The sequence below is a fragment of the Jatropha curcas genome, chromosome 2 (genome assembly GCF_041381405.1).
Source record: "Jatropha curcas cultivar XTBG-Jc1 chromosome 2, XTBG_Jcur_1.0, whole genome shotgun sequence".
In the NCBI taxonomy this organism is placed as follows: Eukaryota; Viridiplantae; Streptophyta; class Magnoliopsida; order Malpighiales; family Euphorbiaceae; genus Jatropha; species Jatropha curcas.
Window position 1 is genome coordinate 30,323,553 of NC_143152.1, and position 27,738 is coordinate 30,351,290.

At 34.0% G+C, this 27,738-nt stretch overlaps 5 protein-coding genes across 12 annotated transcripts; 4 read left to right on the plus strand and 1 right to left on the minus strand.

Moving 5' to 3' along the window:
- Positions 1 to 357: 357 nt before the first annotated feature.
- LOC105632633 (casein kinase 1-like protein HD16) lies at positions 358 to 8,123 on the minus strand. Its single transcript, XM_012215067.3, has 17 exons — positions 7,682 to 8,123; positions 6,222 to 6,662; positions 5,676 to 5,801; positions 5,526 to 5,599; positions 5,357 to 5,426; positions 5,219 to 5,274; positions 5,003 to 5,074; positions 4,791 to 4,885; positions 4,536 to 4,602; positions 4,328 to 4,457; positions 3,908 to 4,126; positions 3,682 to 3,812; positions 2,003 to 2,177; positions 1,822 to 1,912; positions 1,384 to 1,541; positions 1,103 to 1,291; positions 358 to 758 (listed from the first exon to the last, which is right to left on the minus strand). The coding sequence occupies exons 2-17, from the start codon at positions 6,624 to 6,626 to the stop codon at positions 699 to 701; spliced, it is 2,118 nt and encodes a 705-aa protein (XP_012070457.1). The 5' UTR covers positions 6,627 to 6,662; positions 7,682 to 8,123; the 3' UTR covers positions 358 to 698.
- A 2,031-nt stretch (positions 8,124 to 10,154) lies between these two features.
- Positions 10,155 to 12,630, plus strand: LOC105632634 (putative galactose-1-phosphate uridyltransferase). Its single transcript, XM_012215068.4, has 3 exons — positions 10,155 to 10,856; positions 11,386 to 11,676; positions 12,253 to 12,630. The coding sequence occupies exons 1-3, from the start codon at positions 10,368 to 10,370 to the stop codon at positions 12,517 to 12,519; spliced, it is 1,047 nt and encodes a 348-aa protein (XP_012070458.1). The 5' UTR covers positions 10,155 to 10,367; the 3' UTR covers positions 12,520 to 12,630.
- Positions 12,631 to 14,677: 2,047 nt separating this feature from the next.
- Positions 14,678 to 19,230, plus strand: LOC105632635 (YTH domain-containing protein ECT4). 8 transcript variants are annotated; one of them, XM_012215069.4, is made up of 9 exons: positions 14,678 to 14,950; positions 15,536 to 15,612; positions 15,695 to 15,836; positions 15,976 to 16,034; positions 16,577 to 17,101; positions 17,406 to 17,960; positions 18,045 to 18,257; positions 18,340 to 18,483; positions 18,682 to 19,230. In XM_012215069.4, exons 1-9 carry the CDS (start codon positions 14,896 to 14,898, stop codon positions 18,928 to 18,930), a joined length of 2,019 nt encoding a protein of 672 aa, XP_012070459.1. In that variant the 5' UTR covers positions 14,678 to 14,895; the 3' UTR covers positions 18,931 to 19,230. The 8 variants fall into 8 exon arrangements, with proteins under 8 accessions (XP_012070459.1, XP_012070460.1, XP_012070461.1 ...); XM_012215070.4 differs by having other exon boundaries at positions 15,545 to 15,612; XM_012215071.4 differs by having other exon boundaries at positions 14,680 to 14,923.
- Positions 19,231 to 19,824: 594 nt separating this feature from the next.
- On the plus strand, positions 19,825 to 25,056 carry LOC105632637 (TCP-1/cpn60 chaperonin family protein). Its single transcript, XM_012215075.3, has 13 exons — positions 19,825 to 20,138; positions 20,247 to 20,509; positions 20,593 to 20,739; positions 20,834 to 20,995; positions 21,930 to 22,007; positions 22,174 to 22,307; positions 22,550 to 22,622; positions 22,699 to 22,776; positions 22,916 to 23,038; positions 23,254 to 23,348; positions 23,497 to 23,706; positions 24,292 to 24,349; positions 24,599 to 25,056. The coding sequence occupies exons 1-13, from the start codon at positions 19,991 to 19,993 to the stop codon at positions 24,668 to 24,670; spliced, it is 1,641 nt and encodes a 546-aa protein (XP_012070465.1). The 5' UTR covers positions 19,825 to 19,990; the 3' UTR covers positions 24,671 to 25,056.
- A 473-nt stretch (positions 25,057 to 25,529) lies between these two features.
- PNSB2 (NDH-dependent cyclic electron flow 1) lies at positions 25,530 to 27,698 on the plus strand. The gene is made up of 3 exons (XM_012215076.4): positions 25,530 to 26,092; positions 26,666 to 27,106; positions 27,378 to 27,698. Exons 1-3 carry the CDS (start codon positions 25,670 to 25,672, stop codon positions 27,570 to 27,572), a joined length of 1,059 nt encoding a protein of 352 aa, XP_012070466.1. The 5' UTR covers positions 25,530 to 25,669; the 3' UTR covers positions 27,573 to 27,698.
- The last annotated feature ends 40 nt before the right edge of the window (positions 27,699 to 27,738 follow it).

The window sequence follows — 27,738 nt, forward strand, 5'->3', positions numbered from 1 at the left end:
AACTACACGTTTCTTTCTTTTTTTCAACTCCATTCATTATATTTTATGCATTTTCCATATCCGACTTTGAATTTTGCAACTCAATTATACTAATATAAAGGGCTTTGAAGTGCATGAAATGTCCCAGGGTGCGGCTGCACCTATTAGCTAATGCACATAAACTGGAGTTCATTCTCCCACAATTATCCAACAACAGCATTTTAAAGTACATAATAGGGAACTTGTCTAATATTGACCCTAAACCATACCCATTTTCTTCTCCTCTTTTTTCTTTTTTTTTCTGGTAAAACGATGTCAGAAAGTAATATAGTGAGAGCTGATAACAAATTCAAAGGAGCAAAACATAATGACAGAAAATGATCCACAACTGGGCTGCAATGGCCTGGTACTATTATATATAAATGTTTTAATAATAAAGCTATTTGCCCACCAGCTCATATTTTTGCTCAGGGGGGCATGCTCTCAGATTTTCTTTTTCTCTATTTGTCGTTTTTTCCCTTTCCCATGTACAATCAAATATAATGAGTTGATCCTATATCAGAAGCATGGGTTTGATCACCTTTTTTTTTTTTTTTAACTTGCAGGAGAAAAGCCAGCCCACCAATTCCAATCAAGGCCCAAAAATACCCTCTCACCTTTCAAAATTTTAAGCTATAGATTCCTTTTGGTGGATATTCTGCCCACATTTACACCAGATATTAGCAAACAGTTCGCCCGTAACAGATCGATGCAATGTAGAGATTTTTTGACCATTTTTCCTGCAATAATGAGTAACGATCAAAATATCAATTATGGATGGCAAAATAGAGAAGCCATCAAAATGTTTACACTATATTTTCCAAATCTAGCCTTATTAAAGTGAATTTAGATACAAATTGCATTAGAGACAGACATAGGGAGAGTTAACCAGCTAGGTTTTTTGCAGAAGAAAAGAATGCTATTTGCAAGCATGCACCAGAAGTACACTGATGAGCAAGCATGCTGCACTCAAGCATACACAAGAACCAAACCATATCAAATTTTTTCAGTAATTGCCAGAAACAACTTGATCGAAAGCAGATTTTATCGAGTAGGGAAACAAGGAGATAAGCATGGTAAATACCTTTACATGTGTGCTTGGGAAGGCAGAGGTACGCAGAGTTTCCTGAGTTTCATCCACCATTTTCCGTTTCGGTATGCTTAATATGAAGGCTGCCTGATCAGCAGTGGCAGCCATAGATGTGATCCTGTAACCACTTTCCCATCGTCGATGTATTCCTTCACTCGGGTACAAAAAATCAAGCTCCACAACCTTTTAGCAGTAAATCCAAAAAGAAAAGACACAACATCAGATGCCATCAAAAAAATTAACATTCATACTTCCAATAGGAGCTGAACTCGTACCTGATCTGAAAATCCAGCATTCCTGGACATCACCACACCCCAGCGACTGCCAGCAGTTGTCATGGATGTGACATGAAAGCCTTCTTTCCACTTCTTATTTATCCACTTGAAAGGAAAAGATTCACTCACTTTGTAAGACTGCTGGGTGAAAGGAGTTCCTACATGATAACAGAAACTTGAGAATCTTCTTTGGTGGTAGATAATTTTATTCAGTTTCTTAGAAAAAAAGGTACAATTCAATCACCCAGACATGCAAACAATATATGAAAGGACCAACATGAATGAGATTATGCACAAATGGAAAGTTTTACATCACACCATATAGTGATACCTCCAAGTTTCGGTACTTCTAATTCTGGAATGTATGTCAAATTTCAAGCAAATTGTACATAATTAACCACCTATCCATGTTGATGTTTAAAGTATATAGTTACCAACCTTTGGACATAACAACTAATGAACTTCCATTGCTTGCCCCAGCTATTGAACTGATATAGTAGTTCTTTTCCCACTGTTCCATAATCCAATCCTGAGAAACATTTATTGATAGAAAGAGTTAATAGTTGCATTCAAACATGATTCACTAGCAAAAGATCGACATTATGTTTCAAAGCATAACCTTGTGCAGGAAGACAGCTGACAGTTCATAAACCTGTGAAGTGAAACCAGTTCCAGCATCCATGATTAGGGCCCAGAGATTAGTTGCTGAGGCCACACAACTAATATATAACCCATCTTCATTACCCTTGTCCACATGCTGGCGTAGCCTTGCATCTGCTACATTATAGTGATATCTGCAACTCCAATAAAAATTCCATTTACTTCCGAGCAACAGAAACAGAGAATAGAATTGCTATTTTCACTTCCATGTGTCTGATTTGTTATAATAAAGCATTACAGGTTCTAAGTATTGAGAATAAATCATATTGAAGACATTCAAAATTACCAACATCCTCCAAAAAATTAATTAAAGTGATCAAGAATTCTTTGGATAGCAGAGATTCTTAAATCTCCTTCAATCCTCCAAATGCAAACATTGTCGCCATTATTTTCCTGAATTCTTAGACCCTTTAGCCTTTAATTATTTTCACAGGAAGTGTCTCAGACTTCATTGTATCTCCATACCTAACTATCACTAATATATAATTTTCCAGAATTGCATCGCTTTAACCTCAGCTCAGCCTCCTTACCACCCACCTCACCAGTTTTGCAGAGAACAACTCCTTCCCATTAATGAATCAGCCCTTGCAAATTACACAATGGTGTGCAGGCAAGGAATGGTGATAGAAGTTACTCGACATTGGATTTGCCAATGCTTCTGGGTAGTTCTGATCTCTCTTCTTTGCTTTACAGATCGAATTTAAATATAATTTTTTAACCCAGTAAGCACGGAGCCAATTATACCAAGATCCACTATGGTGCAGAATTCTAAGGAATGTTTATTTTGTCGACCAGTTTCAGCTAAAAAACATTCTGGTTTAGGATGGCTCCAGCAACTCCCAAGTGTTCACATTAATCATTAAATAAAACAGGAAACCAACTATATATTTCATTTACTTTATCAGTCATGACATTTTTCCTTTTTATCCGTCAGCAATATTTTCTTTCTCATTTCTTCTTTTTTTTTTTTTTTTCCAATTCCATTCCACCAATAAATAGCATATTAATGTGAGAGATTTTGGATGCTGCACCATATTACACTCCAAATCTGTCATCTGAAACCCAATAACATAATCTAGCATCTAAGGAAATCATTAAAAACAAGTTCGTTTTTTGAGTTAGCATGTGTCATTGAGTGTTTGCTGTAAATCATTAATCAGAAAAAATGAATCATGTTGCAGCTGTTTAGAATCCCATGCATCAATAAAGAAACACCACCATCCATATCCACATTTACCGCATTAATACATTTTAGTCAACATAAGAATGATTAGAGGCAAAATTCTTTGAAATTTGTATTACTGAAATAGAAGGATCAAATAATAAAATAATTTCAAACCATTTTAGGCCAAAAAATAGTAAATAGATTTTAAAATTGAACCTATGCTATAGAAATAATTTGGAAGTAGCCTGATTCTAAGATTAACTGAAACCAAAAGATCCAATCACAAATCTAAGAAAGCCAAGTGGAATCTAAACAATGTTTCTCACTCACCTACAGAGCGAACAATAACATAGACCAAGTCGTCTGACAGACTTACAGTTCCCAGGGAGTACAATATGGAGTGATATGTCATAAGCAACAAAGAGTGCAAGCAAAAGAAGCAAATAGCAAACTAAATGAGAAATTAAATTTACCTCTGCTTCATTGGTCGCCGTGCATTGTAAACAGAGATCCACTGTGTAGCAGGACTGCCCAATCGTACTTTCTTCTTTGGTTGCTCATCCTCTTCCAAGTTTATGAGCAATCTTCCACGCTTTTGTCCAACCTGTTGATGTAGGAAAAAACAGAAAAAGGATCATGTCAAGAGTACCTTATCCAACTGGAAGAAAAGAGGAATGTGGGAAGGGAATTCACAGTCACCTTAAGAGCTCCATCAATTCTAATTGGCCTTAATGATGTGCAAGGTTCAATAAGGCTTTCAAAAAAAGAGATCAGTTTGGAATAATTGGGCTCCTCATCAAATTTCATATTCGTAATAGCTTCCAGGAATTGTTTGAATGGGGCAGGACAAAAACAACACATTAACTCTGGAGAAGTCCCCATCTTTTTCTTACAAACAAGAAAACTCTTGTTATCCCCCTGTGATTTTAATAAACAAATATGATAAGAACAAAAAGAAAGAATTACCAAATATTCATCTGAAATATGTATCCTTAATACAATACATAAAACAACAAATAAATTTACCTGGTACCCCTGCCAGGGTAACCTTCCTTTTATAAGAAATATCAATGTGTTTATCCTTAATCACAACACATAAAACACCAAATATAAATTTACCTGGTACCCCTGCCAGGGTAACCTTCCTTTTATAAGAAATATCAATGTGTATGCCAATGACTCAAGATCATCCCTCCGACTTCCAGTTCGGCCTAAATGGGCATGCACACTAGCATATCTTATTGTTCCCCTGTCAAAAGAGAAAAGCTTAATTGAAAAGTTGAGACACAAAATAGTAAAGACTTGTAAAGGGAAAAAATCCACACACCTGAACACATCAGGCCTCTGATCATAATCAACATGTTGACCAGATGATGCATCTTTCCATCTAGATGCTGAACCAAAAATATGTTAATCACCCAGACATATGTATGGAAAATAACATTTAACCCAATTTAAACTACGTAGCAAAAAAAACCATGTAGAAAGATATGCCAAGAGAAACCACTGGGGCTTGCATAATCTGTTCACAGTGGCAGTTTAAGAAGAACATAGGCAAACAAGGAAGGAAAGACAAACATACCCAAACCAAGATCAATAAGATATAGCTTCTTCTCATCAGCACTTCCAGGTTGACCAAGTAAAAAATTTTCTGGCTTTACATCTCCATGCACAAACCTTGCTTGAGCAGAGGACAAGCAACTTAGAAATGGTAACTCATCCTGACTTAGATGAACAAGGACAAGCAAAGTGGAGCATAATAAAGGTAAAGTATGAAAACATAAAGTTACTCACCCTTTCATATGAAGCTTTTCAAGAATTGATATTGCCTCCACAGCAATGCAGGCCACCATATTTGGCGACATCCTGTTGCAGGCACAGCACATTAACCAGGCAAGACAAAGAAGAAGAAATGAAGAAATGAAGAAGAGGAAAAGCATGTGGATTCTAGGACACCACACACATAAAAATCCATTTTGTATACAAAGAGAAAGAGATTGTCTTTCTTACGATTGGCCTAGGGAATTCCAAACGTCCCAAAGACTAGGTCCAAGCATGTCCATTACCTGAAATATTTATTTAATTTCTTTTACAAACAGCAAGCAAAATCAGATACTTTGACCATAAGAGCTCACACTTGACACTCACCAGAATGTAGAAATCTCCTTGGCGACCCTTGTAATGTACCCAAGGAATTCCATAACATCCATTTAGAGTACTTCTCAATTCGAAAAGGACAAAAGAAGAGGTCAATAAGCAATGATGAATCGGGTAATAAGTTTCAAATTTATTAAGTAAAATAAAGGCATGTGCTTACTTATACACTTGCCACTCATAAGGAGGGCCGTAATTGCAACCTTTGCTATTTCGGTGCTCAAACTTCAATGCAACCTGTAAAGCAAGGAATTCGATGCAGTAAATTCAATGCGGTAATTTGCAGATATGAAAATGAATTCTCCGATCATACCTCAATCGCATCTGGTCCAGTTCTGTCAGTACCACCACTCACCCTTCTGCCAACATAAACTTGGCCAAATCCACCCTTACCCAACTTTCTTTCTATTTTATATACAGGAGAATTACCCACTTGAACCTACATGAAGCAATATAAATACCATCTTCACTAATAGATTGATATGCAAGGGATTAACAGCTAGCAAATCCAAAGAAAAGATTAATCAGCATTTATTAATACAAGACAAGATGACATGTAAGCTGACCAACTAAGCCAATGGCTGTTGACGATTGCACAAAAGGAGTTTTAATTTCACCTAAACTTACAAATTGACCATCATTATATACATATTTTCAAATAAACCATTCCGTATTAGTTGGAGCGAAAACGAATCTTTAATTACTATTATTAGCTAAAGAAGGTATAAAAGCAGTATAGTAGTTAAAGCGATTTTGTTAGTTAAAGAAAGCAAGTTCACATTAACCCATTAGCTAAATAATAAACTATTTAATCTACACAAACAAACCCAACAAGAAATAGTGAGCAGACGGGCAATACCCTCTCTGGAACTGGAGTAGTGTTTCCTTCTTCTTCAACTCCCACTACCTTGTCTGCACTACCACCATCCATTGCAATATCTTTGTCTGCCACTACTTCAACTCGATTATAACCTGGTTCAGCAGCTCCTAAAGCTGCAGGTTCCACCTCACAAGGTTCTGGATCTAAATCTATCAACCTAATACCCTGGCCTCTTCCAGCAGCAGTTGGCCTTGCAGGTATTGCTGGAGAAGCTCCTTTGGCTACACCTGTGGCATTGCCACCTCTTCCTCGACCACCAGCTCTTCTTCTAGTTTTGTTCTGAGTAGGTTGTATCCAATTCTCAGTTGGGTTGATCGGTTGTTGGAGAGCTTGAAGATCATCAAGACGCTTTGATCTCCGGGCTCCGCTTCTCAATTCTGGCATCCTCAACCCATGCAAATCACATTCCACTTAAATCTCCTGTAAAAAAAAAAAAAAAAAAAAAAAAAAAGGGAATGAAAACCATCAACTTTAGAAATGCAAACATGCAGATATACAAATTAAAATCATGCCATAAGTAGAAAGGCAGTTAAGCCACTAATTTGTATTTATTAATGAACTCTTACACAGGCATATCTATGACTCGAAAACTGAAACATGAACCATTCCCATGCAAGCTTAAACACGTGTTCGCATACGACACAGAATCAGTCGGACATCTCAATCGTGTAGAATGCAAAACCAAAACACAGTAACAACATACAGGGAAAGCCCCACAAGCAACTAAATTCGAACTGACTAGAATATTCATATCAAAATAAATAGGTTCCAACAAAGTTTTCAGTGGGAATCATTCAATTTCAAATTGCAGCAACTATGACATTATCCAAGACTAAAAACAGAAAAAAGAAAAAGAAATATCCCAGGAATATACAATTAAGTTAGTAACAGATATCAAATCAGAGATATAACAGAAGGAAAAGCAAAAAGCTGCGTACTTTAAAAGCGACATATGTAGATATTACTTTTAGACAAAAATAAAAGAATGTGGCTAAATATAAACATGAATATATGCAATTGTTCATTCTGTTTTTCAAAATGAAGCTCTATTCTTAGTTTCCCAATCACTCACTTACCAAACCAAATTTAACATATTAATCAATGGAACACATCAATAGTTGCATATATGTAAAATAATCAACTAAATCAATTCATGAAATTTTATCAAACTAGCAGCATCTCTAACCAACAGAGGATTAAAAAATTTTAAGAGAAAATAAAAATACAGACTTTTACAATTTCAGGAAAGACTCAATCTTTTGTAACAAAAAGAAAAAACAAACCGATCATCAAAATAATTTAAAAGGACAAATAAATAAGAATCCCTTATCTTCAAAAGAATAAAATCTGAACCGATCATCTAACAAGCGGAACAACGATGGCGATGAACACAGCTGACCAACACAAAACAAAAAACTGAAAAAAAAAAATTTACTCACAGATCGATCCTCGATATCGAAAAACTCAGAATGATAGCAGCTCTAAAAGGAGAAAAAAAGGCGATCGGTTATGTATGGATCGCCTCCTTGTTTTACAGTGAAACGACAAGTTTGTATTCAAAGAGGAGTTATTTTGGAGGCACAAAACGCTTCCGATGGATAGATAAGTGGATAGATTGTCTGATATGAGTTTGTGTTTGGTGTGGATTCTGTAATGTATGTGCGTGTGTGAAAATATAATAAGGAGGCGAAGGTGGAGGTGGTGGTTGGCGGAGGAGTTCTTTGGTGGTGGTGGTGGAAGCGTTTGTGGTGCGCGTCTGGATGTGTGTTTCTTTGGGTTTCTCACTCTAAAAAGTAATTTAAGAGAGTATAATGGTTTGGTTCTCTCTCTAAAAAGATTAATTATCATGGTAGCATTTTTAATGTGTGTGTATGCATATCATGGGGCATGCAAATGTGGCTTCGTTTTAACCAAACGTATTTATATATTTTCTTTCTGCGAAGGGAAGTATTTATATATTTTCTAATTATATATTAATATATGCATTACCCTACTTTTTTTTTTCTTTTTGTTTCCCTATTTATCACCACTTTATGTATTAAATATTTATGGACTTCTCATTTATACCTCTACTTTATCTACTAATTAAATTATTTTTATTGTTTCGTTTTGACTTTAATCAATTATAATATTTTAATTTTTCCTGCCAATTGCTAGTTGATTTAGATTTACATTATATTTTATATTAGCCTTGTAAAAATATTTGCTGTTGTTGTTTTTTTTTAAATAAAAAGTTGTTTGCGACCACTTTATTTATAATAAACACTTTATTTTATAATAATTTAATAAATATTTATTATAAACAATGTAATTAATATTTTTATTATATAAGATATTCATTTTAAAAATACAAATTATATGTATGCTTTGAAATATGAAAAAAGTAATTTATATCTATTTATATAAATATGTAATTTCTGATGTCTGAATGTTTATATGGCAACATAGTAGATATAAAATTGATGATGTGACGTTTTATTTTTATTTATTAATATTTTAAAATTTAATAAAAATTGAATTTTTTTATAAAATAATGGAGTTACAAATTAATAAATTTAATGCACGATTTCATTATAATTAATATTTTTTTTCTTTAATAAATATTAAGTTTTTTATTAAATAGTTTTTTCTATAAAAAAATATGAGTTATAATAGAGTCATAGTTAAAAATTATTTAAATAATGTAGTTACATTAACAAATATAATTAAAATATTATTTTCAATTCACTAAAATTTATTTACTAAAATTAACTATTCGTATACCTTATCTAATTTTAATATATAAAAAATTTAAATAAAAAAATTAATTAACTATATCAGTTAAATTATAATAATTTATAATACTAATTAATATTTCAGTTCATTATTTGTGATTTCAATAAGTATTTTTTTTCATATTTATCATTTATATATGACAAATAATTATTAACTTAATTTAATGATTTTTTTCAAAAAATAATATTGAATTAAATGTAATATAGTTAATTTACTCGATAATTTATTGTAACTTAAACAAAGTTAATAATTTTCGATGTTCATCAAATGTGACAAATAATATGAAATAGATGTGATAAGAAAATTACTACTGATCTAGAACCATGTGGTGATATTCAACAATAATTATAGACATAACAGTTGGTATTAATAATTGATCATTTCATTTCGTTAAATTTCACTTTTCTATTTAATGAATTTTTTTTAAAATAAGATATTAGTAATTATTTTATTTCAATTACTTTTCTAAATATTTTTATTGAATTTTATCTCAATCAATTGAGCATTGATTAAAGAATAATTAAATTAATTGCCTTATTTTTTTAAAATTCCAGTCAAAAATGTCAAATTTAAAACGTGACAGCAAAAATAATGTAATTAACCAATTTAAAAAAAATCTATACAATACTCTCGTGCAAATTAATTACAGGCGTTTAAAATTATAAATCTATATTATCATAATTTTAATACTTCTAAATATAAAAATTACACGAAGAAAATAATTTTGTACAAAATCTTTACGTGCAAAAAAAAATATATATATATATAAATTTAGAATTGAGTTATTGGTTAAAAAAATGACTCTACTAATATTATGTGAAGTGTAAAAAAAAATTATGAGTTTTTAAAAATTTTGGTCCAAGTTTCTTCATAATGAACATATTCAAGATAGCTCATTTTCAGTTTAATATTATAATATTCAATTTAATTGCACTGGACTGGTAATTAAAATTAAAAAAATTGTCTTATAAATTAACTTCATAAAATTCTAGTGCTATTAATTATTTGTAAATAATAAAGAATGAAAATAAATAAAATAAGTTAAATATTAATTATTTAATATTTGAATTTGTTTGTTATAGATTTAAATGATACATTTTTTAAAGTGTGGAGTTGTTTGAAAATTTTGTTTTAAAGTAATTTTAAGATTTAGAAGTTCATTCAAATCCAAATCCAAATAATGAATTTTGATCAAATCCAAATCCATAAATGACAAATCCAAACACAGCTTTATTTTCAATTAAATTTAGATTTTGCGCATAAATCTTTTCAAACGGACCAATAATCACTAGGCAGTCTTCTGTATTTTCTTTCCAACCAAACAAATCCCCATTTGCAGTGTTCAAACACATGGCATCACCTCCAATTCCCACTCCAAGTCGGAGCCCCGAACTCAGGCATGATCCCGTCACGAACCGGTGGGTCATTTTCTCACCCGCCCGAGCCAAACGACCCACTGATTTCAAATCCAAAACCCCTCAAAACCCTAGTTCCAACAACAGCCCGTGTCCTTTCTGTATCGGACACGAGCATGAATGCGCCCCCGAAATCTTCCGGGTACCATCCGATCCGAATAACCCACATTGGAAGATCCGGGTCATCGAGAATCTCTATCCGGCGTTGAGCAGAAGCCTTGATAGCTCACCTGAGCAAAGCCTTCACTTAAATTGTCCGGGTAGGACATTGAGCGGGTTTGGATTCCACGATGTGGTGATAGAGGCCCCGGTTCACTCGGTGCTGTTGTGCAATATGGCACCGAGTGAGATTGGTGAGGTTTTGCTCGTGTATAAGAAGAGGATTGAGCAGATTATGAATTGTGAATCAATCAAATACGTGCAGGTTTGTTGTTTCAATGAATTTATGTTCTTAAATGGGAATCTGTCTGGGTTAATTTTTCTTTTAATTGCTCGTTGAAGTTTTGCTTTTAATAATTTACTAGATATGGAGATGCGGGCTCGTTCCTAGCTCTGTTAATTCGGCATTTTCAATTTGATTTTATTGCCAATTTGTTTTTTTCCCTGATTTTAATGCATTATTAATGGATGGAATTTGTGCATTTCTTTTATTTTTTTTTTTCCTTTTAAAATGAATTTGCTTTTTTTCTGCAATTTTAGCATTCATTATTATCTTGGCACCTCCGTAGAAGAAATTGTTATGTTTCTTATTTTAGCGGCTAAGTGACCTGAATTAGATCATTCAAATGTTTTTGGACTTCATATGGAAGTATGGAACCATGAAATATGTGTTGCAAGCTTTCACATATGTAAATGGCTTAGTGATTTCCTTTCATTTATATTTGCAAAACTTGTTTCTTTTGTGTATTAATGTACAATTCAAATTGACAAAGCACTGGGTTTTATGCTTTAAGGTGTTCAAGAATCATGGTGCTTCTGCAGGGGCATCAATGAGTCATTCCCACAGTCAGATAATTGCGCTCCCAGTCATACCTCCTTCTGTTTTTGCCCGACTTGATGGTACAAAGGAGTACTTTGATAAGACAGGGAAATGTAGCCTTTGCGTGGTTCACAAAGAAAGGCTTTTCATTGATGAATCAACCCATTTTATCTCAATTGTTCCATTTGCTGCGACATTTCCTTTTGAGATATGGATCATTCCCCGGGATCATTGTTCTCATTTCCATGAATTAGGTTCTGATAAGGTAATTATGATTGCTTGATTCTAGGCTTTGTAAATTGCATGTATGAGCTGATCTTGTTACTAAGTTATCAAATCTACCTAAATAGTTACTTTGCCTTTTCATTTGAACTTGGTTGGTGAACTGTGGTGTTGAAATTTAGAATGAGTTAAGTTTCATGATTAATGGTGAAGAAACAGTTTGATAACAGTCATCAATCAATCAATTATTTATCTTCAATGCCTCATTACGTGGGAAATATAATGTTTCTTGATTTGGTTGAAAATCTCTCTGATGCACATGCAAAATAGTTGATAATAGAATATCACATTCAGTATTAATTTACTGTTAATGGCTCCAATGAACAGACTGCAGTAGCGGATTAGAAGAATATAAGTAGGCTGTGATATTGGCATTATTCTCTATACTTGCTTTAGTGTGAATGGTGCTTTTTTAGATTGAATAAATGCATCTTAGAAACTTTGAATTATATATACAAAACATGTGGCACTCGATATGAGTTCTGGACATCATTGCATTTATTAGGTTTATGTTGATGGAACCGGTACTGATATATTGATAACTTTTGCCATTCTGCAGGCCATTGATCTTGGGGGATTGCTGAAGCTCATGCTTAGAAAAATGTCTGTGCAATTGAATAACCCACCATTCAATTTCATGATCCAGACAGCTCCACTTCAGGTTAAAGAATCACAATTACCTTATACTCATTGGTTTGTACAGATAGTGCCTCAATTAACTGGGGTGGGAGGGTTTGAAATTGGAACTGGTTGTTACATAAATCCTGTTTTCCCTGAGGATGCTGCAAAAGTTCTGAGAGAGGTCAATCTTCCAATGGTGGGTTGAATTAATCACTTATACCATAAATTTTACTTACATTTAAACAAGAGAGACAAATAAGGTGTCGGTTTGTGCTGTGATGCCTGTTTCAAATAAATTTGAAATCCTTTTCTGTCATGTTTGTGCATCAAAAAGTTAAACACATTCATTAAAAGGTTGCATCTTGCACGGGCCAAAGTTACCCACATGTCCCGCGTGGTTATTATACTTTGTTTCCGGCAAGTGCAACTGACTGTTTATAATGCAATAATGCAAGACATAAAGAAAGATAAGTGGACAATGCCTTTGAATGGCATTGAAATCTCGACTGTCATGGCACAGAAGGGAAGTGAAATCTGTAGAAGCAGTGTGGCTGCCATGATGGTATCTAGCACTCTTTTCAAATCCTTTTCTTTCTCAACTCTTGATAATTTATTAAAGCTCTATGATGGAACAATACTCCTTTTAAGTCTTGAAATAGGGTGTATCATGAATAAACAAAAATAAAGCTATTCACTGTTTTTCTCTTAGTAGAGCTTGTAGAGGAACTGTGATAGCTTATTAGTATCAGGTTTCCAGTTCAAGTTAGGGTTTTGATGTGAATGAACTCGGCAGTTTAAGCATGTAAGTAGGGTAAGCATAGCTGCCTTTTTGGACCACTCTGATTTTTAACTTTGAAAGCGAAATTGAATTATAACAAAGTATCATGTGGCTGCAAAACATTTGCATACTCCATGGGAATCAGCACGGAGGGTGGCTGCTATAATGGAGGTAGTGGACCAGGCTTGAGCCATCATCAATAATCTTTGGCTTAATGGTAATGTATTTTTATTTTATGTTTTAGGCTTGGGAATCAATAATCTTTATTTAAGTTTCAACTTCTGTATAAATATAATGGGTTGATCAATTGAGCTAACAGCTTTTGTGACCACCGACCGTATAGCATAGATTTCAATAAAATGATTTGGCAAAAGTTAGTTGCCCATTCAAAAGAATAGGGAAAAAAAATAGTAATATTGAGGCTTTATTTATTTTCAGAAAATAATTTACTTGAACTCCTTACAAAAATAACTTGAAAATTAACAGAATGATCTTGTAAAAGTACTAATTTGAAAAAATAATTAGTAGTCATTATTTTTATAAGGTTATTAGAGTCTAAATATGATATATAAATATGAATCATCTATTAACTAAGGGTGAGGAAACTTTCAAAAAATTCAAAAACTGAATCAAATCGAATTATTTTTGGTTTTTGATTTTTAATTTCAACTTCGGTTTTTAATTTTCTATAATTTTGATTTTCAGTCTTTTGTGTTGGTTATTGCAACAAAATAATTATTTTACTGAGTATATTGAACTGAACCAATTGATTTGGTCCGATTTCTGAACTTATTTCAGCATGGATCAATTTCAACACAAACTGAATTTTGATTTTTGGGGCTTGGTTTGATTTCAAATTGAACCGTCTGTTTGCATGACTCAATTATCAACTAATAAGAAAAAGTTTAAAAATTTTGCAGACGAATAATTGTTAGTTAAAATTCAGGTATTAGGTATTATCTATGCAAATTAGTTGAATTTTTGTAAAAATAAATTTGATTAAATTTCAGTCGATAATTATCAGCTGTCTGAATTACTTGAATTAAACACCTCGAGATTTGTTCTTCATCTCGATTTTCTTAGAATTTTTATAGAAAAAGAACATGTTTATCATTAATATGCCAATAGTCTCGGTTGAGGTAATAAGCCATTCAATTACTATAGGAGTGGAAATGTAAGTTTGAAATTTGTAATTACCAAGAGCGTTAGTTGAGGAGAGAAGCCATGACTTGTTAAATCAGTGTAGGAGTGAAAATGTAAGTTTGAAATTTGTAAGCGTACTTGTTAGGAAGACAAAAGCTCGAAAGAAAAAAAAAAAAAACGTGTCACATGTCAAAAAAAATAATATGAGGCCAAGGCCCAATGCCTCAAAATGAAGCCTGGTGTTACAGAAAACCCTAAAACATGGTGGTATGGAGGCATTAATTCGTTGGGTCAAGGTCTACGTCTACCGTTGGGCCCGAAGCAGAGAAAAGATAAAGAAAAGGACAAACACCACGTCCATATAACATTTATTTTAGATTTTTCAATAAAAGAAATTGCTGATTATAGAAGTGAATCGGTGGTGCAATTTAAAACGCTCTCTTTCCTTATAAGTAAAATATGTTTCATGTTTTTGTCTATAAAACCCCAACTCTTGGGTTTTGGCGGCTACCCCCTTCTTCAAGCCTCTCTCTCTTTCCTCTTTTTCTTGCCCGAAAATCCCCCCACCTCTTAAATACTCTTCCCTTTAAATCTTAGGGTTATTGTCTCTTTCTCTCTTCTTCCTAATCCGAATCGTTAATCCATCTCATCATTATCGTCATGGCAGCTGTTGCTTCTCCTTCTGATCGTATCCTTACTAACTCCTCTCATCTGGGTACTCTTTATTATTATTATTATTATTATTATTATTATTATTATTTTCAAATCTTGATCGTTGTTTCATGTTTAATTCATATATATGTGCTCGACTGACTATATGTCTATATGTCGGTGCTTGGCTTGTGGGTAGATCAGAGTTTTGATTCTCGAATTCTTTTTCTTTGTGTTCAGGAGCATGGGTTTTCTTAGAGTTTATCTATAGATATTGATTATTAGAGTTAATTTATATTCTTGAATTTGATCTGTTTTTTCAAATTTGAGAATTTTAATTTTTCGGTGTTAGATGCAAGAAACTTATTCTTATATATCTATTGGGTTTCCTATAATCTTCATGCTTATTGTGAGTATGTGTTGGTTGGTCAAGATTTTTTTTTTCCGGATTGGGGTGTGGGTTTCTTTAGGGTTTAAGCATGGATTTCGTGAGGAATAATCTTACGTTATACTTTTGACTTTCATAACTTTTTTTTTTTTGGTTCCTTTCTGCGAAAGTGCTCAACATTGCGTATTTAGTGGATTTGAATAGTTTGAGTTGAATTGATTATCTCATAGTTTGCTGTATCCTTTACTATTACTGTTATAGAGGTTTCAGGTATGCTGGAGAATTTGTCATTAGATTCTCAGACCAAAACTATTGAAATTCCTGAACCGGCAAAGAAGGTAATCAAGGTTCTTGTTTCATTCGCTAGTTTTTTTCCCCTTATGCAGTTTGTCTGATGATATGGTAAATTGATTGGTATAGCTCTCTACTAGTCAATATGGATCAAGTGACTTGGCTACTAATACAGCCAAGCCATTAAATCGGTCTACCACCCATCTTCATGTAGACCAAAACGCGTACTATTATCCTAGTGGGTACCCATCGCCTGCCTACTGTTATGGAGGTAAGCTGTGAATTTAGTTTTAAGGCTATTGCCCTACAAGGTGTCTTCATAATGGGTAAAAATTGAAATTTTAAGTTCATTAAACTTGTACTTTTTTGGGTCAGTAACACTCTGGTGCAAAATGTTCATCCTTCTTCAGGTTATGATGGGCATGATAATGGGTGGAACGACTACTCTAGATATGTTAATCATGATGAGGTTGAGAAGTCTCATATCAGTTCTACCTCTTACTCGTATATGCATCTATATTAATAATTAGATTGTCCATAAACGGTGATTTAAGGAAGAATTGATAATTATATTTTTCTGAAAAATTTCTATGAGTGGCTCTCATCCTTTTTTTTTTTTTTTGATGGGCTGTTGAGTTGCACATGATGAAGTAGATTTAATTGAATTGCATTCTTCAATTCTCAAGTACAGCTTCTTCCACAGCACTGATTCAGAAACATTTAAAATCTTATACTATGTAGCTTTCACTTTTTGGGCATATTTTTATCTTTCTTTGATGAAATTTTTGCTTAGATTTATGTAGAGTATTGTTGGCTTGTTTCAATCGGTAAAGTTTGCTTCATGTTTTACCTTCTCATTCTCATCATCTCCCGCATTTTCCATATGTCAGTCTTTATTTTTTTGGTTCATGTGTTGGCAAAGGTAAGTCAACAAACTGTAGGTGGGGAAGAAACTGTTGTTGACATTTTGTATGTCTGAATTTAAATTGACAGGTTCTTGTCTATTGGTAGGGCATTTATGGCAATAACGAGACCGCTATGTATCCTCAAGGCTATGGTTATACATCTTTTGGAACATACCCCTCAGTAGATTCAACTGTCCCTACCATGGGAAATGATGGCCAGCTATATGGAACAGAGCATTATCAGTACCCTAGTCCTTTTTACCAGGCTCCAATTGCAAATGGCACACTTTATACTCACAACAGAGGCAGTGTTTCCCAAACAGAGGCTCCCGCTTCAGCTGCAGTGGATAAAGGGGCTTTGTCTGTAGTGACAGCTGCAGGAAACCCAAATACTACATTAAACGGTGGGAGTTTAAACAGAAGTAATGGACCAAAGCCTTTCAGACCAACTAATCAAAAGTCTTCTTCAAATTTTAACAATTCCTACAAAAGGGGAGGCTTACCAGCTGGATTCACTCCAGCTTATCATGGATATGATCAATATCAGTCACCAATGCCTTGGTTGGATGCCTCTATGTTCTCAAATGGGCCAGCTGGACATGCAATCAACAATGGATTCTCTTCATCTTTGGTATGTATTAATAGGCAATCTATCTGTCATTCATTACGAAGCTTATAGATAATTTAGGTTGCTTCAAACAGGTGAAGTTCACATATTTTCTTTTTTTGGTTAGGATACTTATTTGAGATCTTTCATATAGTTATAATTCTCATGTGTTTTGTGTTTAACTCAAGCTTCCTAGGTAAATGACGAGGGGAAAAATTCTTCTGTGTTTTCTGATTTTATCAACTTTTGACATCTAATAGTTCTTGTAATTTTTTATTAGTATCTGCTAGGGCAGTTTCATTAAGATTGTTTATTGATCGAATCTCAGAATTTGCATCCTACAAGACCAATGCCTGTCTTTGGGCAAGCTCCAGGAGCTATGAACTTGATGTACCCTAACAACAGAATGTATGGCCAATATGGATACAGAGCCGGTGCAAGTTTTGGATCCATTGGTGGTAATTCATGGACAAATGGACGTGATTGGGTGGTTGTTGATAATAAATATAAACCTAAGAACCGTGGTTATGGCAATGAGAACATAGATGGTTTAAGTGAGTTGAATAGAGGACCTAGGGCCAAGGGCTTTAAGAACCAAACAGATTTTGGTTCTCAGGGGCAGAACCTTCCACTGGCCGAGAATAATAAAGAGGATAATTTGCTGCAAATGCCGGATAAGGAACAGTACAACAGGGAGGATTTTCCTGAGGATTACTCAAAAGCAAAATTCTTTGTTATTAAATCATACAGTGAGGATGATGTTCATAAAAGCATCAAATATGGTGTATGGGCAAGCACACCTAATGGGAATAAGAAGCTGGATGCAGCTTACAATGAAGCCAAGGAAAATCCTGGCACCTATCCTGTATTTCTACTATTCTCTGTAAGTACTAGCAGTTTAGTATCACCTACTAAGTATATTTTGTAGTTGTTCCAAGCATTTATTAATTTGTTCTTCTTCTTTTAGGTCAACACTAGTGGACAATTTGTTGGTTTGGCGGAGATGAAGGGGTCAGTTGATTTTAACAAAACTGTGGAGTATTGGCAACAGGAGAAGTGGATTGGTTGCTTCCCTGTGAAGTGGCATATAATTAAGGATGTACCAAATAGTTCTTTGAGGCACATAACGCTTGAAAACAATGAGAACAAGCCTGTCACTAATAGTAGGGATACACAAGAGGTAGATGAGTTCTCTCCTCCTCTTTTCTCCATTCTATTTTTGGTTAACCTTTTCTAATTTTAATGGCTGTTTGATACTGTAGGTGATTCTCGAGAAAGGTATTCAGATTCTTAAAATTTTTAAGGGTCATAAAGGCAAGACATCCATCTTGGATGATTTTGGGTTTTATGCAGCTCGTGAAAGGATTATGCAGGAGAAAAGGGCTAAGCAAAAGATTCAAAAACAGGTAGGATGTGCTTACCATTCTTTACTTTATCTATTCTTTTTGTTGGTCTCTTTTACTTTTTTATTTGTTATAGGCGTGCAAGTTTAATATTCATATTGTCCTTTTTTATTTGATATATTCGTTAATTATTACCCTCGAAGTCCCTCTTGAAGCCTGACCAAGCTTGTTAATTTTTTCTTTTTGAAAAAAAAAAAAAAGGTTTCGGATGGGAAGCGTGAGGATGATTTGGCAAATAATAAAGAGAAATTTGCAAGTGTGGGAAAAGAGAATTCACAAAAATCAATGGATAGTGTATTGAGGGAATCAACAGGTGCAGCATCCGTTGAAGTGGGGAAGATGAACGGAGAGTTGAAGCTGCTAGAAGAGAATGGATCAAATTCAGCAGTTGATAACTCCCCCAAAATTGCCAAGCATGTTGCGTCATCTGAAAATAAAGCAGTTCCTTAGTGTGTCTGCAAGTGCCTGCTAATTTTTGGTGTTAAAAATTCCATTTTAGGGTAGAATTATAGGGTAGTTGTAATGAGTGGGTTTCATAATACTGATAGTGAATCTGCTAATTAACTATCAGCATTCACATAGGTTAGGTAATGGATTTGGTGGTTTGAAACCAAAAGAAAGACCTCTTTGTTCTTTTGTAGTATGGCCTGCTCAAAGACCTTCAAAGATCTTTCTCTTCTAATTGTTAGTTTTATGTCTCTTCTGTAGCCTTCTTTTGATGATTGGAAGTAATTTTCATATTTGAGTGCATGGTTTTTATCTTTAGAAAATTTGAAAGCTTCAAGTTTAATCCAAATTTCTAATATAAGACCATGCTTTATTTTTTTCTTAAAATGCATAGTAATATGTTGATCAAGAAAAACAAAAAAAAGTTAAATCAGTCAAGGAAAATATATGTTGTAAAACCTGTTTGATTAATCGATATATTTATATTAAAAATATATATATCATTTTTTTATATTATTATTTTCTTAACATATAATTGATGCTATAAAAATAAAAATGAAATATGTGAGGATGAAGGTATTTTTTATTGATATAATTTGAGATTAAATAAAAAAAAGAATTAAGAAATGAAAAAAGAATATATGATTTTAAAAGAAATGGGGCAGAATTTAGATCGATTTTTTTTAATGGAAGAACTAGTCCCAAATTGTTTTTTTATACGCAATTATTAAATTTTAAATTTATATTGAATATTCTTACATATTTTACTACAAAAAGGGCAAGGTAAATGACCTGTAAACCTTTGAATTTTATCTATAGATTTAGTTTAAAAAATAAAAAATAAAACGACGCCGTTCAATTTAAAGAGAGGGAGGGAGAGCCAAAAGTTCTAGGGCATTCTGGTGAAACATTTCCCTAGTTCCTCTACATAGAGCCACACTGATCACTGACCGAGAGAAACTCATTTCTAGGGTTTTTCTCTTTCACACTGCAACTTCGAAGAAGAACAAGAAGACAGAGAAGAAATCGGTGAGCCTACATATTTGTCAAAGATTTGTGAAAAATGGGGTTCTCAATGCAGCCATATGGAATACAAGCAATGCTAAAAGAGGGACACAAGCATCTCTCTGGTCTCGATGAAGCCGTTCTCAAAAATATCGATGCCTGCAAGCAACTATCCACTATTACTCGCACCTCTCTCGGCCCTAATGGTACACATTCTTCTCATTTCTCTAGAGATTTTGGATCTAGACTTTGTTTCCTTTAATTACATTTGCGCTTTGTTTTTGAGATAGTTTGTTAATGGTTTTTGTCATCAGGTATGAATAAGATGGTTATAAATCATTTGGACAAGCTCTTTGTAACAAATGATGCAGCAACTATTGTTAATGAACTCGAGGTTCAGCATCCAGCAGCAAAAATTTTGGTATTAGCTGGTAAGGCTCAACAAGAGGAAATTGGTGATGGGGCTAACTTGACAATTTCTTTCGCTGGTGAGCTTCTTCAAAATGCAGAGGAGCTTATTAGGATGGGACTACACCCAAGTGAGATCATTAGTGGATATAACAAAGCAATCACCAAGGTTTGCTAATTATTTGTGTAGTCTCAGTTCTATCTTTGGCTTGCCTTCTCTTTTTTTGTGCTTAATATAAATTAAAATCGCAGGCAATTGAAATCTTGGATGAACTGGTAGAGAAAGAGTCTGAAACGATGGATGTGAGAAATAAGGAACATGTCATTACTCGAATGAGGGCTGCTATTGCTAGTAAGCAATTTGGACAAGAAGAAGTTTTATGTAAACTTATTGCTGATGTATGTATATAGCACAGTTCCTTATTATATTCAACTGATTTTTCTATATAAGCTGTTTATCTGAATGTTCTGTCTCACTTGGGTTGTATTATAGGCATGCATACAAGTATGTCCCAAGAACCCGGCAAACTTCAACGTTGATAATGTCCGTGTTGCTAAGCTTGTTGGAGGTGGTTTACATGATTGTACAATAGTACGTGGAATGGTATTGAAAACTGACGCTGTGGGTACTATAAAGAGAGTGGAGAAGGCAAAGGTAAGCACTCATTTGTCTATTCTATGTTTTTGCTGTCAACATTAAACGAAACTTGTCAGGAATCTTTATCAGCGATGCCATATTAGGAACTTGTTGCCTTTTGTTGTTGTGTAGAAAAAGAAAAAGGAAATCTTGTTTGGTTTTTATATTAGATGACCATTGCTTGAATTAGGGTTTGAAGTTATATTTTTCCAATTTAAATTCAGATTTACAACTTTAAATGGAATAACTAGAAATGGTGTGTAATTCTCCAATGTTGTATCTATTTTTTCCAGTTTTACATTGCTTTGATTTGCCATATTGGTGGTCCATTCCTCGAGAATGATTAATGGCAAATACTTTGTTACACTGATGGAGCAATTCAATTTCCGTGGAAGGTTAAAATTATGCCACTGATTATTTTCTAGATATTTATATTACCACTAGAATGGATTTGTCATTTTAGCAAATGGGTGATGATGCTGAAATTTTCTTTATTCTTGTAGTCTCATGTTTCTGTGTAGGATTCCACTTTTAGCTAGGATTATTTTCCAATTTTGAGCTTTAGTTCTTAAGTAATCTAAGATGAAAGCTCAAGAATTAATCATACACTTGTCAACTAGTTATATTAAGAGTTTTTGATGAAACAAAAAGCTTCAGTTTCAAGTTCAGTTGATTGCTTATGTTTGCTGGTAAGTTTTGTCATTTGATTTATCTAGGCTTCTACTTTTAATTTTTGGAAGTGTGAATCATTTATCCAAACCTAAAGAAACATTTCTAAACATTTTGAACAACAAATCAGATCTCTAATTCTAAAGATTCTCTCCTCTAATTATATTCTTCAACTTGTCGACATTGGAGTTTGCTTTCAGACTTGACTTCAAGACATTGTGACAAAATTTTAGCATGAATTTATGAACTTTAAATTTTAATTTTTGTTGCTGTACTTGCTTAGGTTGCTGTTTTTGCTGGAGGTGTTGATACCTCAGCAACTGAAACCAAAGGAACTGTCCTAATTCACTCTGCTGACCAGGTAACCTTGAGGAAATTCACATTTGCTTGTTTTTCCTGCTTTTTCGTTTGCAACATTGCTTGCTTAGTATTCCCAGGAGGTTATACATTTTGCAGCATAACAAGCTCATGGATTGAGTGGTTGTTCTGCTATTTTTACAATTTCCTGCACCTACTTGGCCTTGCAGCTAGAAAATTATGCCAAAACTGAAGAAGCGAAGGTTGAGGAGCTCATTAAAGCTGTTGCAGATTCTGGTGCCAAAGTGATAGTTAGTGGAGCAGCTGTTGGAGAAATGGCTTTGCATTTTTGTGAACGCTACAAGTATAGTGAATTTCCACTCACCTCCTTTTCTACCAGACCCATCTGAATATGCAACTTCTTAACATGCCATTGGATAGTGTATTAGACAAATTATAGTCACATTAATATTAGTAATCAGTTGATTCAATTATTAAGGAGTAAAATATTGGTTGAGTGCAAATATTGGGATGTTGAGTATTGTCTTTGACTGCCTCAATAATCTAGTTTTATATAATTCTAATTTCCAGCGTTCATGCTTGCAGGCTCATGGTGTTGAAGATTAGCTCAAAGTTTGAATTGAGGCGTTTTTGTCGCACTACGGGTTCTGTTGCTATTGTAAGAGCTATTTCAGCTTATACTTTCTGAAAGTTCTTGTAGATCCTACCTTATCTGCCTTTTATTCTTGCAACAGTTGAAACTTAGTCAACCCAATCCAGATGACTTGGGTTATGCGGATTCCATTTCAGTTGAGGAAATTGGCGGTGTTAGGGTATGTTCAAATAGCTGGGCATAATATTTTGGTTTTTTTTGTGCTTCTTTTCCTTTTCTAGTTGTGCCATTTTGTCACTATTTTTCGTCTGTTATTCTTTTTCTCATCTTTAATATATTATATATTTATATTTATGTAGGTCACAGTTGTAAAAAATGAAGAAGGTGGAAACTCTGTATGCACTGTTGTTTTACGTGGAAGCACCGATAGTATATTAGAAGACCTTGAAAGAGCTGTAGACGATGGAGTGAACACTTATAAGGTGGTTGTTGCTAAATATTTTTTGCAATGGGTTTTTTTTCTCTCCAATGTTTATTGTTAATTGTTATAGATCCCGTGGACCTTGAAAATGATTCTCTTAAAGCAGTCAAAACCTAAGCTGTTGGCATTTTTATTGAAATTCTGTGAATTTAATTTGTTTCTATCTATTTAAACTTGAGGTAACAATACAGCCTTATTCCTACATCTTATTGTCAGGCAATGTGTAGGGACAGTCGTATAGTTCCTGGAGCTGCAGCTACTGAAATTGAGTTGGCTAGAAGACTGAAGGAATTCTCTTTTAAAGAAACAGGGTAATTTATTTCTTGAAATTCTTCATCTCTCCCCTTTTGTTGTAGTTACTTCATATGACTATGTGGCGCTTCCTCCAAGAGTTTTGGAGATTATTAACAAACTGGAGAGTACTTGATCTCCTTGTGATAAAATTATTCGGCCTTGCAGATTGGATCAATATGCTATTGCAAAATTTGCTGAGAGCTTTGAGATGGTACCTAAAACACTTTCTGAGAATGCTGGTCTTAATGCAATGGAGATCATATCATCTCTCTATGCTGAACATGCTTCTGGAAATAGCAAAGTGGGCATCGACTTGGAGGAAGGAATTTGTAAAGATGTGGCAACCATGAATATTTGGGACCTTTATGTCACGAAGTATGCTTCTTTATCCTCCATTTTGTGACTTTTCTATGCAATATTGGCATTATGAACAAATTGGCCTTGATGATGGATGATTAGTGTTAATCACCATTGTTCAGTGGTAACTCTGAATTGGAGGCAGGGGTGGAGCTACATGCAACTGAAGGAAGGGGTTCAATTGACCCCCCTTTGTCTTTGGAAAAAAAAAAATAAAAAATTTCCTTTGATTTCCATGGAACTTTAACCTTGGACAACTAAGAAATTTTATGTTATGTTAATCACTTTCCCCCCTTCAATTTTGCTCTTAGGACTTTGCCCTGCCTTCTATTTAAATCCTAACTCCGCCCCTGATTAGAGGTTTTTTAATATAGGGACCTGGATCTTTAGCAACCAGAATTTGTCCCCAACCCACCAACACTTCAAATATTTCCACTTTATCAACCTTTGTAAGGTCTTCAGAGTAACTAACTGTGTTGGGTTAGATTTTAGTGATAATCTGACCTGTCTAGAGTTGAAATTATATTGTGTGGAGCTAAAATATTATATTCTATTCACTGTACAAGTTTCATATTCTTTTTCTTTTTCTTTTTGTTTTTCCAGGTTTTTTGCTCTCAAATATGCTGCAGATGCTGCATGCACTGTATTGCGAGTAGACCAGGTATATTATTTGTGATTAGTGTTGCATTTTTGCTTTAATATTATTTTTATGTTCATTTCTGCTCAGATCATTGGACCTTGAGCATATTATTCTTCACTTGGTTTTATATTTTTATGTACTGATTATTTAGGTGCATGTTTATCTGATAATTTTGTTGGTTACTTTCTGCTGAGTTTTGATTGGTTAATTTTGTTACTTTTCCTTTGAATTCAAAATTTTTAGTTCAATTTTTCTTCCTTTATTCTGCAGATTATAATGGCAAAACCAGCCGGTGGTCCAAATCCAAAGCGAGACGCCCCTGCAGGAATGGATGATGACTAGTTTTGTGCGTGGCTGTTAGATGCGTCTTTCGGCAGAATCCTGTACTTGGTTTGGCACCGTTTTCTTTTCCTACAGATGCCGAAAGGTTCATGCCTAGACAATTTTGTTTACTGTTGAAGAAACTTTTGAGACCATTACTTTGTATATGCTACTCCTAATCCAAAACTAGTGTGGTGGGTGGTTGTGATGATGGTCTGGAAGTACTTGTATCAGTGCCCTAGCTTCAACTGAAAAATGTATTTGCACAGGTGCTTTGAGCCATTTTTGGTGGTGAATTCATATAATTTTTGTTAGTTGATGTATTTGTTGTCAACTAAGTGTCGTTGACTTAATTTGGTTATTGCCATAAGTAGAACTTGAGGGAGGGAAGTCTCGTTTACGATCAAGCGCTTCTTTGATTCTTGGCTTACAATTTGCTTAGGTTGTGTTTGATTGATGATATTATTATGCATGTAAAATAAGTGATTTTTAGTGTTTATATGTGTTAAACTATTTAATCATATGCTTATTTACACATCATCTAAAAGCCAAGCCTTGATGAAATTAAAATTCAAGATTTTTATTTAGAGTTTTTAAATATTATTGAAAAATTAATTTTTAAAACTTAACATATTTCATTTTGACGTGCTTGTTGCCATGTTTAAGGTTCACATTCTCAATTCCTTAGTTGGCTGAGGTATTTCTATTTTTTGGGGATATTAAGATACACAATTTTAAAGATTCACTTGGTATAGTATTACATACAGCAATAAAGTGTGTTTCCAAAAAATAAATTAAATTTTTCTTAGATATTTATGCAAGGGAAGTTTATAATATGCTACTGCCAATAATACCAAATTTAATCTTAAAGGGTGCAGAGATGGTAAAGTATGCTTGACCAATGTAGTACTAGTAATTGCAAATATAAAGCCAAAATAGTACAAATCCAAACAAAAACAGCTGTTTCAGTAAGGATGAGCCTGCTAAACTGAAGTTACTGGTTTGTGTTCCTTCTCTTCCATGGCTTCTCTTCTGTCCTTCTCTCTTCCCAAACCCACCATAGTAAAAGCTACTTCATCATCTTCCACAGCCACCTCTCCCCCAACTCCTGAAATTCTTGAAGAGAAGTTCGGTAGAAAAGGTATCAAATTCTTGGAGTCGAACAGTATCCCGTTTGTTGAACTAACAGTTAGAAATGGCAGTTCTTTAAGGCTTCAAATACCTAATGCTCATGTCACTTCCTACAAGCCTAAAGTTTATTGGAAAGATGATGGCTTTCATGAAATTCTTTATACAGTCCCAAGTATAGATTCTAGCGAAACTAGAGGTGGTATTGGTTTAATCATCAATGATGCTTCTGAATCTGGTTCTAAAGGGTCACTCATTTCTTCTTCTCAATGGACTGTCAAAGATGTTGATTCTGATGCCATTGATGCTCTCCAGGTACTTGCTTAATTACATTTTCAATTTCTGCTCAACCCATTTATTGTTCCTGAAATTAATTGTATTGCATGTTTAATACAATTAGTTCAGTAATGAAGAAAATGAGGAAGAAGAATTTTGGGAACAATTATAGCTTTTAAGCCAAGAATTTGAATGAAATTGGAGAAGAAACATGAGCCTGGATCAACTTAAAGAGAGAGACTTCCACTTCCTGATTAGTATTCCCCGTTCGACATTTTTATGTTCTTGAAAGAATTTCAAAGAAAGAAAAGTTCATTCTGAAGGAAAAAGAAACAAAAGAAGAAAAAAAAAAAAGGGTTAAACAATGGATGAGCATTCACATTTACCCTTGTTTGGTACAAATGACATAATTCAATTTAGTTGTGTTGAAATCCACAAAATTAAATTCATGAAAGTGGAATGAACATTTTCTTTCATACCAAACAATAATCATGAAAATTTTACAACAATTTTCATTTATACAACACCTGCATTTTTTTTTCCAGTTGCAAAGTAACTAAAAGAATGAATATCCAATTTTGGTCAATGCTTGTTTTGATTGATTTCTTGCAGGTGGAACTGAGCTCTACTACTGGAACTCTTGATATAACATACATCGTTTCATTATATCCATTGAGCATAGCAACTGCAGTGATAGTAAAGAACAATGGCCGCAAGCCTGTGACTCTAACTAGTGCTATATTAAGTCATCTCAAATTCAAGAAAAGAGGAAAGGCTGCAATCCAAGGGTTCGAAGGTTGCTCTTACTGCCCATATCTTCCTCTATCTTCACCTTTCGAAATCTTATCCCCCGGTGAAGCAATGAAAAATGAGTCTGCTGGATTGTTTGATTTTAGTTCTGAGCCTGAAGATAAACCGGGCATATGGAGAGTTCAAGATGTGCCCTTCACTATTTTGAAGAATAAGTTTAGTAGAATTTATGCTGCTCCACCACAAGAGAGATTAAAACCAATTTATAACACTCCACCTTCAAAATATGAGACCCTTGATCAGGTAACAAGTTCTTTAATTCTTATTTCTTGTCCAAAGATCATACAGTTAGGCAATGTTCGGTATCCTGTAATAAAATGTAATATAGTGCGATAATATGCTTTTCTTTTCCAAGTCTTGACAAAATCAATGCAGTTTTAGTTTAATTTTTTGAACTAAAAATGTATTTCTGTTGCATTACATTCTATTAGGCATACTGAACATAGCAATACAGTAAACATGTGATTTCCTTATACTAAAGAGAAATGGTGCAAACCTAATTACCCTATTTCAGGGACTTGAGCTTTTCTTTAGGGTTATTCGGATGGGTTTCGAAGACACATATATAGGCAGCCCAGGTTCCTTGTCAGAGAAATATGGTAAGGATTATTTTATCTGCACTGGCCCTGCTGCAATGCTGGTGCCTGTTGTTGTCAAACCAGGTGAAAAGTGGAAAGGGGCACAGGTTATTGAACATGATAATTTGTAATTATATAAAACTATAGATTCATTTTCCTTTTCTTTTACAGTTTCTCTGGTTTGCTTTTCTTAGAATAAATATTGTAATCAGAAAGTTTTGTTACTCAAGAAATGTCATTATAGTCCATTGTTCCTTGAGGCTCTTCTTTTTATTTAAACCCACAAAAGTTATCCTG

Excerpts from the sequence above, each read along its gene's own strand:
- LOC105632637 (XM_012215075.3), top strand. The coding sequence starts at position 19,991 with ATGGGGTTCTCAATGCAGCCATATGGAATACAAGCAATGCTAAAAGAG. Across the intron at positions 22,008-22,173 it reads TAATTCACTCTGCTGACCAG|CTAGAAAATTATGCCAAAAC; the intron begins GTAACCTTGAGG and ends TTGGCCTTGCAG. Across the intron at positions 23,039-23,253 it reads ATGGAGTGAACACTTATAAG|GCAATGTGTAGGGACAGTCG; the intron begins GTGGTTGTTGCT and ends TCTTATTGTCAG.
- LOC105632633 (XM_012215067.3), bottom strand. The coding sequence starts at position 6,626 with ATGCCAGAATTGAGAAGCGGAGCCCGGAGATCAAAGCGTCTTGATGAT. Across the intron at positions 5,802-6,221 it reads CTACTCCAGTTCCAGAGAGG|GTTCAAGTGGGTAATTCTCC; the intron begins GTATTGCCCGTC and ends TGCTTCATGTAG. Across the intron at positions 4,886-5,002 it reads GAAAAGCTTCATATGAAAGG|GTTTGTGCATGGAGATGTAA; the intron begins GTGAGTAACTTT and ends TGCTCAAGCAAG.
- LOC105632634 (XM_012215068.4), top strand. The coding sequence starts at position 10,368 with ATGGCATCACCTCCAATTCCCACTCCAAGTCGGAGCCCCGAACTCAGG. Across the intron at positions 10,857-11,385 it reads AATCAATCAAATACGTGCAG|GTGTTCAAGAATCATGGTGC; the intron begins GTTTGTTGTTTC and ends TTATGCTTTAAG. Across the intron at positions 11,677-12,252 it reads ATGAATTAGGTTCTGATAAG|GCCATTGATCTTGGGGGATT; the intron begins GTAATTATGATT and ends GCCATTCTGCAG.
- LOC105632635 (XM_012215069.4), top strand. The coding sequence starts at position 14,896 with ATGGCAGCTGTTGCTTCTCCTTCTGATCGTATCCTTACTAACTCCTCT. Across the intron at positions 15,837-15,975 it reads GCCTGCCTACTGTTATGGAG|GTTATGATGGGCATGATAAT; the intron begins GTAAGCTGTGAA and ends ATCCTTCTTCAG. Across the intron at positions 16,035-16,576 it reads GATATGTTAATCATGATGAG|GGCATTTATGGCAATAACGA; the intron begins GTTGAGAAGTCT and ends GTCTATTGGTAG.
- PNSB2 (XM_012215076.4), top strand. The coding sequence starts at position 25,670 with ATGGCTTCTCTTCTGTCCTTCTCTCTTCCCAAACCCACCATAGTAAAA. Across the intron at positions 26,093-26,665 it reads ATGCCATTGATGCTCTCCAG|GTGGAACTGAGCTCTACTAC; the intron begins GTACTTGCTTAA and ends GATTTCTTGCAG. Across the intron at positions 27,107-27,377 it reads AATATGAGACCCTTGATCAG|GGACTTGAGCTTTTCTTTAG; the intron begins GTAACAAGTTCT and ends ACCCTATTTCAG.